Below are 13,230 nucleotides of genomic sequence, written 5' to 3'. Positions count from 1 at the left end.
TTTGAATTTGTTTCAAACTACGTTAAGATGCCATTAATATGGAAAAATATGGACAAAATTTGGCATGTGGCACTTAGATGAACATACATGTGAAAAATTCTATCGGGAAGTTGATAAATGGATTATTTGAAACAAATTTAAAAGAATATGAATGAAAAAGTTTTTTAATCAGAAAAGAAAATGAGATATTGTGAAGCAGTTATATACGGATTAATCATAAAATTTACTCGAGTATGTAATGTACAATGAAAAATAAATATGAGAAAGGAAAAGACCCTGAGAAATCTTTTGGCTTTAATGTATGACTATTTTCATTTCATTGAAGTTAAATTATACTAAATCCTTTCTCAATCGAAAAAGGACAAGAAAATAAGTCATCTAAGTTTTATTGGTTTTATGAATTATGAACACAGGAGGTGGAAAGCATTATACCAGCTGCGTATAAAGAACATAGAAATTCTGAAGGGGAAACTCCTTATGAAGCATTTAATCGAAGTCATGCAGAATTATTGAAACAAGGGGAGAAATGGATGAAGGATATAGCGCAATCCTCTACGGTTGTTGGCACTCTTATCATCACCATTATGTTTGCTTCTCTCTTTACTGTTCCCGGAGGCCTTAATCAGAACACTGGTGTTCCCTTACTCTTAACAAAGAAATTTTTTAAGCTATTCATAATATCGGATGCTATTTCTCTCTTTGCTTCGACCACTTCAGTGTTGATGTTCGTTGGCATCCTCACATCACGATATACAGCAGATGATTTCCTAAAATCCTTGCCCAACAAATTGATCATCGGACTTTCCTCCCTCTTCATCTCTATTGCAACAATGATGGTAGCTTTTTCCTCAACTGTCATTATCATGCTACAGGGCCAATTAGAGATTGTTATTCCGATCGTTTTGCTGGCTGGCATACCAATCGGTCTCTTTGTGTGGTTGCAGTTTCCACTTCTTGTTAAGATTTCTATCTCAACTTATGGACCAGGGATCTTTGATAGGAAAATGGAGAAATGGGTCTAGTTAATTATAGGTATATTTATGTTTTCTGAAGGATGTGTCGAATTGTGATTGTAAGTGATACTAATTTTATGTTTGGTGTCAATTTTCAAAGACATGGATGGGGAGGATTAAACTCCTCAACGCCCCCCTCTATTTTCTGTTACAGTTTCCTGTTACCAAAACTTTGACGAGCTTGGATTCTAATATATCTCCCTCTTGGATTGAAAAAAGGATAAGAGAGTTTATGAATGGTGTTTCAATATATGTAAATAACTTCAACAAGTTTTCCAGAGATAAGTCATTTCCCAAGCGCAGAACTCAGGGCAACAATTCGATTCTTCACATCTGATTCTTCCACCTGCCACTCTGATTAGCAGTTGCAGTTGCCTCACTGGATAGCCATTTTTTACTTCCTAATTGATCATAATAAGAACTTCTTAAGCTAGCTTGGATAATAACAAGCGTCAAATGATTCCACGGTGCAATTACAAGTTAGGCTAGAGAAACATTAAACGTAAATAACATTTAGAATTATGTAAATCTATTAACTCAAATTCTGTCTTTCTCAAAGATACAATATTTCAGGTTCTAATGTCCTAACTCTTGGTATATTAAAAAAATTTAAATTTTTAATAAAAAAAATCGAGACATTTTAAAAAATAACCCTTAAAGATAAAATGTTTTAAAAAATAGTTATCTTTATAATTTTAACTATTTTTTGCCACGTTGGACAAAATTAACCTTAATGAAATTACATGCTATGATGTTACATGCCATGTACAAAAACATGTTATACACCATGGTTAGGTTGTTACACGCTATGTACAAAAACATGTGACAAGCCATGGTTAGGCTGTTACACGCTATGTTGAAAAAAATACTGTTGTTACATGCCATGTTTAGGTTGTTACACGCCATGCTGAAAAAAAATACTGTCGTTAAAGCTATATACAAAAATATGTTACACGCCATGGTTAAAAAAGGTTATTACACGCCATGTTGGAAAAAAAAAATATTGTTGTTACATGCCATGTTGAAAAAATATTGCTGTTACACGACATATTCAAAAAACATTTTATTACGCTTTAATGCTTAAAATGTTGTTGTTACTTACGAACCAAAACTTAAAATGCTCTCAACTCTTTTCATTTTTGTATTTTTTTGACAATTTGACACCGATTAAAGTGTTTCTAATATGTTTTCATAAATCAAAATACAAATTTTTTTTATCTAAAATACCTATTTTGACTAAAAATAAAAAAAAATCCTTTGAAAACCTAGGTTTATAAATTTCAAAATTTTGAGTTTATTGGTGTCTAGGTCCCGAATTGATTCAATTAAGAGCTATTTCATTTATCTGTGATTATTTCTACCGTTTTAGTTTTATCCAAAATACCTAAAAATCAAATTTCCCAAATAGCCACCCATCGAAGCACGTCAAAACCATTGCTTGGTGTCTTGAAAGCGCAAGAAAGAGAAATCTGAAAATGCTGGAGAGAGAAATCAGAAGCGTAGCAGACGAATGTCGAAGAGAGAAATCGATAAAATTTGAGAGAGTGGGATGGTGAGAGAGAGAAATCCGAAACATAAATGAGAAGAAACTGTGATGAATGGTTTAATTTATTTGAAATAGTTTAAAGGGTATTTTTGTCAAGTCATGGATACATATGGCTAAAAACAGTTAAATTTATTTTGATAGTTATTTTTAAAATGTTTTTATCAAAAAAAGTCATTCCTCACAATTTCCTCATTCTTTTTTACGAATGATGGATCAACCTTTTAAAAGAGAGGGGTCGATCCCTAGCTAGCAGCGAGGGAAAGTTTTGCTCTCAGGTTTAGAGGAATCGACCTTTAAAAGAAAGGGGTTGATCCCTTGCTTTCCACGAAGGATATTTAACTGCCTGGTCTTTGAGGATCGACCCTTGAAGCTCAGGGGGTCGATCCCTACAGCATATTTGTGAAAATTAAATTGTTTTGAAGAGCTCTTTCATGCCAAAACACTTAACCAAATCCTTTCTAGGTATTTAGGGGATTTTCTACTTATTAAATCTTATTTTAAACACTTGTTTAAGCAATTTTGTTCCTTCGACTTTGTCTTTTCAAAACATAGGTCAAATGTAAAGCTAACAATCTGACAAAATTGTGGGTAAAATTTACTTAATAAAGATTTGTAAAACTCCCCCTAAAATCTAAAGCAAGAGCGATTACTCCCTTAACGACTAGACATCCCCAACTTTAGTATTCGTATCTTTTGGGGTTTTTTCTTTTTCTTCTTACAGTTACCTCATGTAATTAATAAGCTAATAAGCTATCCTTAATCCTTTTAGTTTATTGTTGTTTATCACTAATATAATTTTACCTTTCCAAAAAAAAATTGACATGAATGATGAATAAAGCATTCAAAAAAAAGAAAAAAGAGTATATGAATTTTTTTTTCTCTAAATATCACCTTAACTAGAGCAAAATCCCACTAGATATCGGTTAACGTTTTCCGTAAAAAAAATCACTAAGGTAGGAGGACAGATCTATTTTTCCTAAATACTAGCATATCTATGAGCAAAAACAAAAGATTCTAGCTAGGGACTCTGGTTCCATTACATATAGGTATAGTAATTAATTAGTGTTATCTCATCACTTCCACTCTTAGCTGGCTAATCATATTATACACATATTATATTGATTTTTTAGTGAAAACATGTTGGCCATAATCATATTTTTACCAACGACTAATATATTGTCTCAAAGGAAAATATCAGTAATGCCAAGATTTCTTGCAACCAATATTAAAATATACAGGCAACTTGACTATCTTTGCCTCGAAAGAAACGTATAGGTTTTTACGAAAAGAAATCACATGCCTTTCAAAAAAAAATATTAAAATATACAATTCATATTCTCTATCTAACATTGACTATGAAAATAATTAGGTCAAGGTCTTAAAATAAAGGATAGGTGATTTGTCATATTACTTGGTGAAATGTCATAAAGCCCAAACAAAGTAAAGAAAACCCTGAAAGAAGAGTGAGAATAACAGAAAAAGCCAAAAACAAATTTGGAATTAAATTCTAAAATCAATATTTGTGAGTGGTTGCGTCTTACAAATTTAGATAAGTTTCCATAAGAGTAAATGCATTTTGGAAAAGATAATCCAAAAATACTTAATGAACAAAAAGATGTTATATCGCTTGTAGATGAAGAGCAAATAAAAGGAAAATTAAACTTACTCAAAAATATAATCAAAGGAAAGGCAAATTAAGATAACCTAAAGCATCAAAGTAGAAAAGGATCACAGAGAAATTCAGTTGGTGAGTTGAGTATAGTATTTTTTTTATTCAAAAAAAGAAACGAGGGTTGTGTTTCTACCTTTTCACATGTATTGGGTCTATCTAGCACAAACAAATTAAGTATTCGGGTTTATATTATATTGGGTTTGGTTTTGGTTGGTAAGATATAAAATAATTCAAAACGAAAGATTGAAAGAAGCAATTCTGTAATTTCGTAAAACATCAATATTTTTTTTTGAAAATTAGAACGTCAATGGTTAGAAGCAAACATTTCTTTGTTCAAGTTCTCTAGTTGTTGGCGTATCAAGTATGCATCTCTCCTACGTAATCAATTTCAATTTTGGTAGATAAAATTATTTGTATTTCACTAAAATACCAATGACATTACCGATGGTCTTTGGCTCATTTTCCGGAATCATGGTAAGATCGATGGAATAAGTGATAGCACCAATGAAACTTAACAAAATTAGTAACGTTACACTCCATTGGTGAATCATCGATAATTTCATCGAAAAATTGCAGACAGAATTGGTCGATGAATTTAATCGTATATGTACTAGACGGAAGATCGACAGATTGGACTCTTTACCAACAAGATTTTTTGACAAAATATTCTGTTGGTGAATTATTGACAGGTTTTTCCTATCTCAATGGAATGACCTTTACCAATCAGGGTATTTTCATTGAGTATCGACAAAATTTGCCATTGGCATTCCATCAATAATTTAACTTAGCAACAGATTTTCAAACTTTACCGGCGGAAAACTCTATTGGTAAAAGTCACAATTTTTGTAGTGAGAGATTGCAAGGAGAGATGAGAGCACTTCTTGATACATGTATTATTATTTTTTAAAACGTATACGTTTTGATTATTGAATTTAATAAATATTTATATGATTTTTTTAACAGATATATGTATCGTTATTTTTAATAAATATTTTTTTTACAAAATAATTAATTTATTTACATCTCAATTTCACAATTATCTTATATGAAACTGGAGAAGTGACAGTTAATATTTTCAAAAGAATTTCAATGGAATAATTGACATAAAATGAAGCTTTTCTGATGGAATTCATATGAATTTTCGATGGAATTTGATTGAATTTTTGACAGAGTAGGTCAGAAATTTTGAACTACTAGATTAGAATTTCATAAAAAAATTGGTCGACAACTCTAAACTTGTATGTTTTGTTTTTCAACAATTTTTATTTTCAAAAGATTTGTATTTTGAACGACAGATTTATTAACAAAAATTTCTGTTGAAAAATTTTTTGACCAGAAAGGGTGTTTATTGATAGTGTTGGATAGCAGGTTTAATAGAATCTTTGCTTAAGCTTGAACAAATCTCAAGAGAAGCGATGCGAATGCAAAGAGAACTACAATGGTTCAAGGTCATCATCTCTCTCTCTTTTATAATTCATCGTCTTTATCTTTGAAGAATAGTGAAGTCTTTGAGTAAATTGCACCATTAGTTTATGTTCATTTCTATTTATAAACTTAAAAATTCGATTATTTTATATGTGATTTTTTAAATTTTATTTCAAGTATATCTATCTATCTATCAACATGTCTTAAAATAATAACAAAATCGTCAACTTGTTACTTGCTTTGTCGGCACATACCTAGAGTTTCTCTTTGCTTTTCTTTGACTTAAAAGAAGAAACACAACAACTTAATAGAAGAATATTAGAAAATCAATATTGATGCCCCACTTAAGATTCTTTTCACACACTGATCACCTTTAGCCAAGTGATCACACATTTTAGTGAAAAAGTGAAAGGCCTCCACTTATTTTTTTAAGATCAATTAGTATTTGTTTACTAAAACCATTTGCAAATTGCAGATAATAAAAAAATTTGACACTACACACATCTACCTTTCACTTCTAAACTATTATTATTGTCCCCTTCACTCCCTTTCTTTTCTTTTCTCTGAAATTGTTTTTACTACTTTTATGCTTGATTTTTGCTTCTTTTTTTATTTTTTATTTTATAGCTGCAAGCACCCCGAGTTTTGATACGTGCAACTTTTGAGTGGCTCTAATTGGAGTGTGGGAAGTGAAAACTGGAGTGGGAGTAGACGAAATTGACCAGTAGACTTAAACGTATGTTTGGGGTGTGTGCAATTATAATAATTCCAATTTCTGCTATGCCTACCGGCCCTCGCCATTAGCTTGGTTAGGACTGAAGAACTGAGAAAGAAGACTCGTTTTACTTATCCCTGTAAGTTGAGTATATTTATAACTTCATTATAGGAAATTCGACATATTTATACTTATCATCAGGTGCGAATTAGCTAGCTTGGGAATCAAATTTAATTTTCGTTTTTTTTTTTTGACAGATGGAGGCCAATAATGTTTGTTCGAGTGCAATTGTTGCTCAAGTTCTTAACGGAGTATCTAATTATGAAAACTGGAAAGCTTGCGTACAAAACTATTTGTGGGTTAGAGATCTGTGGGACGTTGTGGAACAAACCTCAGAACCTCCCCAACAGGAAGATGAGGGTGAATTCAAGGGTTGGAGTAAAAGGAATGTGGCTGCTTTGCATGCTATTCAAATTTCATGTGATCCGATCATGCTTTCTTCTATTAGCAACATGACTACAGCTAAAGATGCTTGGAACACTTTGGCCCAAATGTGCCAATTGCCTATGCCAGAAGAGGCACCAGGTCTCTCTCTAGATCTCTTCTTTTTTCTAAACTATTATATTGAGTCCCTAACATATGACATGTTTATTAAACAAATTAAATAATGATAAAGATGAATTATATATGTCATGTTAAAATTATGATATAACAATATACGATTAACTTGTTTAAACATAATTAGTAGATTAATTTATATATTTTAAATATTAATATATAAATAAATTTAAAATTAGTTAAATGTATATGTTGAGTTGTGTGAATTAACTTATTCAAACACATCATAATTGGTCATATATGAATTATACGAGTCAAAGCATATTAGAGAAGAAAATTAATTTTCATATTACAACTATGTTGGAGTCATTATACAAAATCTAAACTTGTTCAACCTAATAAATTACCAGTCCTTAGCATACTACTCTATTAACAGCGTTGTGCGGTGGCAGTGGCCGAATTTATTGATCGCACTCATATGTTGGAGCTCCTCAAGGCTATTAAGGAATGTGCTTTGGAATCCACAAAGGGTGTTTTGACGTCCCACACGCATTTAGCCAATGCCGTAATTGGCGACTCAAGTTTCACGGCCTTTCATTTCGCAATCTTCAAAGGTCAATTGGATATGATTGATGAATTTCTAAGCACAATGTCAGAGGAACACCTCAAAATGCAAGATCGCTATGGTCGCACAGTTCTTCACCATGCCGCCATGTCTGAAAACACCAAGATTGCCCAAAGCTTGATCAGAAAGAACAGGGAATTACTCACTTTTCAAGATAGTGGAGGAAATATTCCACTTAATTCTGCATGTTGGGTAGGCCATAAAGATATGACTCACTATCTATACAACATGACTTCACGAGAATTTCTACTCTCACGAGGAAATGAATGTCAGGCAGCATTGTTTGTCTGTGACTGTATTAATAACAAATGGTTTGGTAAGGGTGACATATATAGGTTGTAAACACTAAAACAATTCTTTCTTTAATGTATCTTGTCATCGTGTACATAATATTTTTTTTCTATATCATCACTTCACCAGATGTTGCTTTGGATCTGCTACGTTATTGTCCACATTTAGCATTTGTTGAAGGGGAAGATGGAATCAGTGCTATTACAGCATTATCGTGTCAACCTTCTGCATTCCCTAGCGGCAGTGGGTTCTCATTTTGGCAACGCTGGATCTATTCTTGTCAGTATCACTTCTCTCTCATCAAATTAATTTTCAATGCAATGTCTCTAAGATAATCTTTTTACAAATTACATTTCACGAAATACTAATAAATAAGTCAAAAATTATTATTTATTCTTTTCTTTTCCCATCTCATAGTTTATAATTCTAGAAAGAAGTAACTATAATTATTCATATAGTTTTCTTATCCATACTGATCAATATGTCAATATAAATAAAAATAAAATAAAAATAAAAAAAATTACATGTTTCAACTAATTAAATGTACAAATTAAAGAAAAAAACTAAACACAAAAAAAAAGACAATGTAAAATACGTTTAAAGTATAAATAAGTTTGCACTTAAAAAAATAATGGTGTATGTATACTACATTATAATATAATTTAATAACAATATGCCGTTGTTATTGCAGGTTTAAAGGCAAAAGGACCCAAACTTTTGTCTAGTGTAGACAATGTTCATATAAATATTTACGAACCACAAGATCAAAAGACAATGAAATATTTCGTGACACAAGGTATTTTCTACTTCATGACTTTGAATTGCAACACACTTCATTCCTGGACAACATATGGTTTTCTGATAATAAAAAAATTCTTCCGTTATTGTAGGAATCCAGCAAATATATGATTTAAAGGTGACTCTATGCCCGTGAGCTTCTGCTTTTGATGTCTAAGACGATAGCTGCTTCTGATGTTGCACAATTTTATCTAAGTTTAGTGCATCAAGCAGTGCTCAACGCTGCTCAGCGGGGGCTGATGGAGTTTATTGTCGAAGTCATCAAACCTAATATAGATTTATTGATGTTTTTGGACGAGGAGCGAAGAAACATATTCCAGATTGCAGTTGCACATCGACAAGAAAAAGTGTTTAGCCTCATATATGGGCTTGATACTATCAAGTATCTTTTTCTTCCTTATTGTGATAGGAGCAGCAATAATATGTTACATTTGGCAGGCCAACTATCACCCCAATCTCAGGCTAAGCTTCAACAAATCTCAGGAGCAGCTCTGCAAATGCAAAGAGAACTACAATGGTTCAAGGTCAGCATCTCTCTCTCTCTTTTATAATTCTTGAACTTTGTCTTTGAAGAATACTCAAGTCTCTGAGTAAATTGCACCATCAGTTTGTGTTCATTTCTATTTATATCTTAAATAATTTGATTATTTTATATGTAATTTTTTGAATTTGTTTCAAATATATCTATCTATTAACATGTCTTAAAATAATAATAACAATAATATTGTCTCTTGAAACTAAATAGACATATACGTCAGAAATAAATTTTGAATAAATTCAAAAAATCATAAATAAAAATAGAACACACACACAAATTCTGAATCTCTTAATTAACACCAATACATTGAAGCATGCACTTTCAAAATTCTCCAACGCACACACAAATTCGGATTTGCTCAAAATCAGTTCTTATCTCGTGCTGAAAAAATTGGATTTTGCATCTTTCTCGCTTTCATTTCTTTCTATACTTGTCCGATTGATTACTTCAACTGTTGGCTGCTTGTCTTTGCTTTTCTTTGAATTAAAAGAAGAAAAACAACATCTTAATAGAATAATATTTGAAAATATAAATTAAAAACAACACCAATAACCCTTTTTTTTTTTGCTGATTGAATGAAAACTTATATTTCACTTGTGAGTTTTAACGCTATTTAATATGCATGCAACAAAAAACTTTACAGACATTTGTTGGGGTAAAATGATACATAATTCTAAAAATGTTACATAAATTATTGAAAATAATACTTCAATGATTTTTAAAAATTATAACTACTATCTAAATCCTTCATCTAGGGAAAAGAAGGAAAAAAGTTTTTTTACCTTTTTTTATCTTAACAAAAAAAAGCAAGAAATAATTTGACTAAACAAATAATGCAAATAGATTGAACAATTAGCTTTTGTAAGATATTTAACTTTTAAAAATTAAATCACCTAATATTATTTAAAAATGATAATTCAATCATATATTACAAGCGATATTTTTAATAAGCATATAATATGAAAATGTCTCAAATTATAGTTTTTTTATAGTATTCTTATATATATAATATATATATATATATATATATATATATAAAAGAAATAGAAAAAAAAAAGAGAAAAATTAGAAAGAATTAATCTAGCCTTATCTGTCTATTTAATTTTATTTTTAGTAACAAATAGTAAAAGAATAAAAAATGGAATATTGAAAATAGAACTTATAATAAAAATTATTACATCTTTTTTTTACCTTCCTCTCAATTTTCATATCTCCTTCAACCTAGCTAGCTAAGGCCAAATCTGAGAGCCATGTCGCACTCCTCTTTCTATCGTTTTATGTTCCGTAACTTCATAATTGCTATCATGTAGAAGTATGTAGAAAAACCCAAAAGTGAGCCTCTACCAAAACATTTGACAGGATACCTTACCTATTTAACTTCTTACTTAAATATTTGGCATTCGATTTATAGTCAAATTATCGATTTGACACATAAAAAAAATTCACAATTAAGTACTCTAACCTTCATTCTATTTAACAGATCACACCTTGACTGTATTAATTGAAAATGTGATGTGTCTTGAACAATGAATGAGTATTTGAAAATTTTAATTGCTTCTTTGTTTCGAATTTTTTTTGTTTACCAAACTTTTTAAATCTTAAAACTCATTTTTTTTTGGAGTTATTTTCAAATAAAAAACTTATGTTATCTTGTTGGCACGATGTTTCTTAGAAATCTTTCAAGGAGTATTACATCAATTTTATTGAGTGATATTATGGGAATTGCATTCTCATGTGTTATTTTAACATGAATGTACTTTTTTTATTTTCTTCTAATAAAAAATTACCAAAATTTTGGAAGAAATATTTTTCATTTAATGCTTGAGTTCAAAAAATAAATATTAGCAGAATAAAATTCTTCGACTGTCTTTTAGCTTGATAATGAAAGTATGTCTTCACTTACATTTTTGTCAAAATTTGATTTCTTAAGAAAAAAATGTTAGAGCTCCAAAACATATCTTCGAACAAAAGCTTTAGGCAAGTAAAGTACTTTGAAAATTTTATTTCTCAAAACCAATTTTTCTTTGAATATCAATTTGGGTATCCTCTTGGTTTATTTTGTATTAAAATTAGTACATATGATTCGTTTGTAACTAAAGTTTCCTTTGGTTGATTTTTTTTATTTTATTTTTTGCTTTTTTTAAAAAAAAAACGAATAGAGACAAAAAAGTAAAAAATAAAAATAAATAGAAAATCAAATACAAATACTAAAAAGCAAAAAGTAACCGTATTTATCAAACAAAGCCTAAACTAATGAGTTTATGTATTAAGTATTAATTTTAATCTGGCCTAGATTTGGATAAAACAAAATCAACAAAATTAGGAGGTAACTTATCTATCAATTTCTCTAGCTAACACATTATATGGTCAAGTTCTAGGACTCTAGAGGGAAAAAATTGAAAATATTATATGAAATTGACCGTCTTATTAAAATTTTCTAGAATTTATTACAAATTATTTAACTATCTGTCTCTGTATAATCTGTTGCATGTATTAGCTCCAATACGTGAATAGAAGTTCATGATACTATGGAGTCATAAAGGTTAAAGTTTATTGAAAAATTTTAAAATGAAACGACTAAATTTAAGTTGTTACCATATAAATTGCCCAATGTTTTCATAATTTTTAATTTTATTTATGATGTCAATGCTCAATTTTTTTCATTCACGATCTCTTGAATTTGTTTCAAACTATGTTAATATATCATTAAAATATGAAAAATATGGACAAAATTTGGCATGTGACACTTAGATGAACATACATGTAACAAATTCTGTCCATATACTTCTATAGGCAAGTTGAAAAATATATATATTTGAAACAAATTCTAAAGGTTATGAATAAAAAAATTACATTTTTTAGATTATAAAAGAAATGAAACGTCGTGAAAAAGTCATGAATGAATAAATAATAGACTTTACTCAAGCATGTAATGTTCGATGAAGAAATAGACATGAAAACACAAAAAACATGAGAAATCTTTTGGCTTTAATTTATAACTATTTTCTTTTCATTGAAGTCAAATTATGCTATAGCCTTTCTCAATCCCAAAAGGACAAAATATGTCATCTAAGTTTTATTGGTTGTATGAATTATGAACACAGGAGGTGGAACGCATTGTACCACCTATGCTTAAAAAACATAAAAATGAAGAAGGAGAAACTCCTTATGAAGCATTTGATCGAAGCCATGCGAAATTGTTGAAAGAAGGGGAGAAATGGATGAAGGATATAGCGCAATCTTCTACGATTGTTGGCACTCTTATCATCACCATTATGTTCGCTACTCTTTTTACTGTTCCTGGAGGCCTTAGTCAAGACACTGGTGTTCCATTCCTCTTAACAAAGAAACTTGTTAAGGTATTCATAATATCAGATGCTATTTCTCTCTTTGCTTCGACCACTTCGGTGTTGATGTTCGTTGGCATCCTCACATCACGATATACAGCACATGATTTCCTCAAATCCTTGCCCAACAAATTGATCATTGGACTTTCCTCCCTCTTCATTTCTATTGCAACAATGATGGTAGCTTTCTCCTCAACTGCCATTATCATGCTAAAGGGCCAATTAGAAATAGTTATTCCAATCATTTTGCTGGCTAGCATTCCTATCGGTCTCTTTGTGTGGTTGCAGTTTCCACTTCTTGTTAAGATTTTTATCTCAACGTATGGACCAGGGATCTTTGATAGGAAAATGAAGAAATGGCTCTAATTAACTTTAGGTATATTTATGTTTTTCGAAAGATGTATCGAATTGTGATTGTAAGTGATATTAATTTTATGTTTGGTGACCCAACAACTTGCTGCCATCTAGTAACTACAAGCGTATTAAATTCTAGCATGATATTTGGGTTAATGATTATCTTTTTAAAGTTGCTTTTCCTCGTATTTGTGTTCCCTTTGTTAATAAATATGAGTTTTTAAATGAATATGTGTTATAATAGTCTAGAATTGTTGTTTGATTAGGATAGTTTAATTCTAGTTCAACTAGTATATGTTGTTGAACAAGTCTTTAAATCTAGCTCGACTAGGATTACATATCCTAATT

At 30.3% G+C, this 13,230-nt stretch overlaps 2 protein-coding genes across 2 annotated transcripts in view; both read left to right on the top strand.

The window, feature by feature from the left end:
* Window positions 1-1,250, top strand: part of LOC18507097 — a 64,445-nt gene extending 63,195 nt beyond the window's left edge. Inside the window, exon 5 of the mRNA XM_018116735.1 lies at window positions 414-1,250. Within this exon, the coding sequence (XP_017972224.1) occupies window positions 414-1,022 (609 nt within the window). The 3' untranslated portion in view covers window positions 1,023-1,250. The remainder of the gene's footprint in view (window positions 1-413) is intronic.
* LOC18603946 lies at window positions 6,629-12,914 on the top strand. The gene is made up of 6 exons (XM_018116980.1): window positions 6,629-6,956; window positions 7,382-7,870; window positions 7,975-8,124; window positions 8,537-8,580; window positions 8,781-9,185; window positions 12,286-12,914. Exons 1-6 carry the CDS (start codon window positions 6,629-6,631, stop codon window positions 12,892-12,894), a joined length of 2,025 nt encoding a protein of 674 aa, XP_017972469.1. The 3' UTR covers window positions 12,895-12,914.

Source organism: Theobroma cacao, chromosome 3, assembly GCF_000208745.1.
Source record: "Theobroma cacao cultivar B97-61/B2 chromosome 3, Criollo_cocoa_genome_V2, whole genome shotgun sequence".
NCBI lineage: Eukaryota > Viridiplantae > Streptophyta > Magnoliopsida > Malvales > Malvaceae > Theobroma > Theobroma cacao.
Note: the sequence above shows the minus strand (reverse complement) of the source record. Positions and strands in the feature narration are given on the sequence as shown.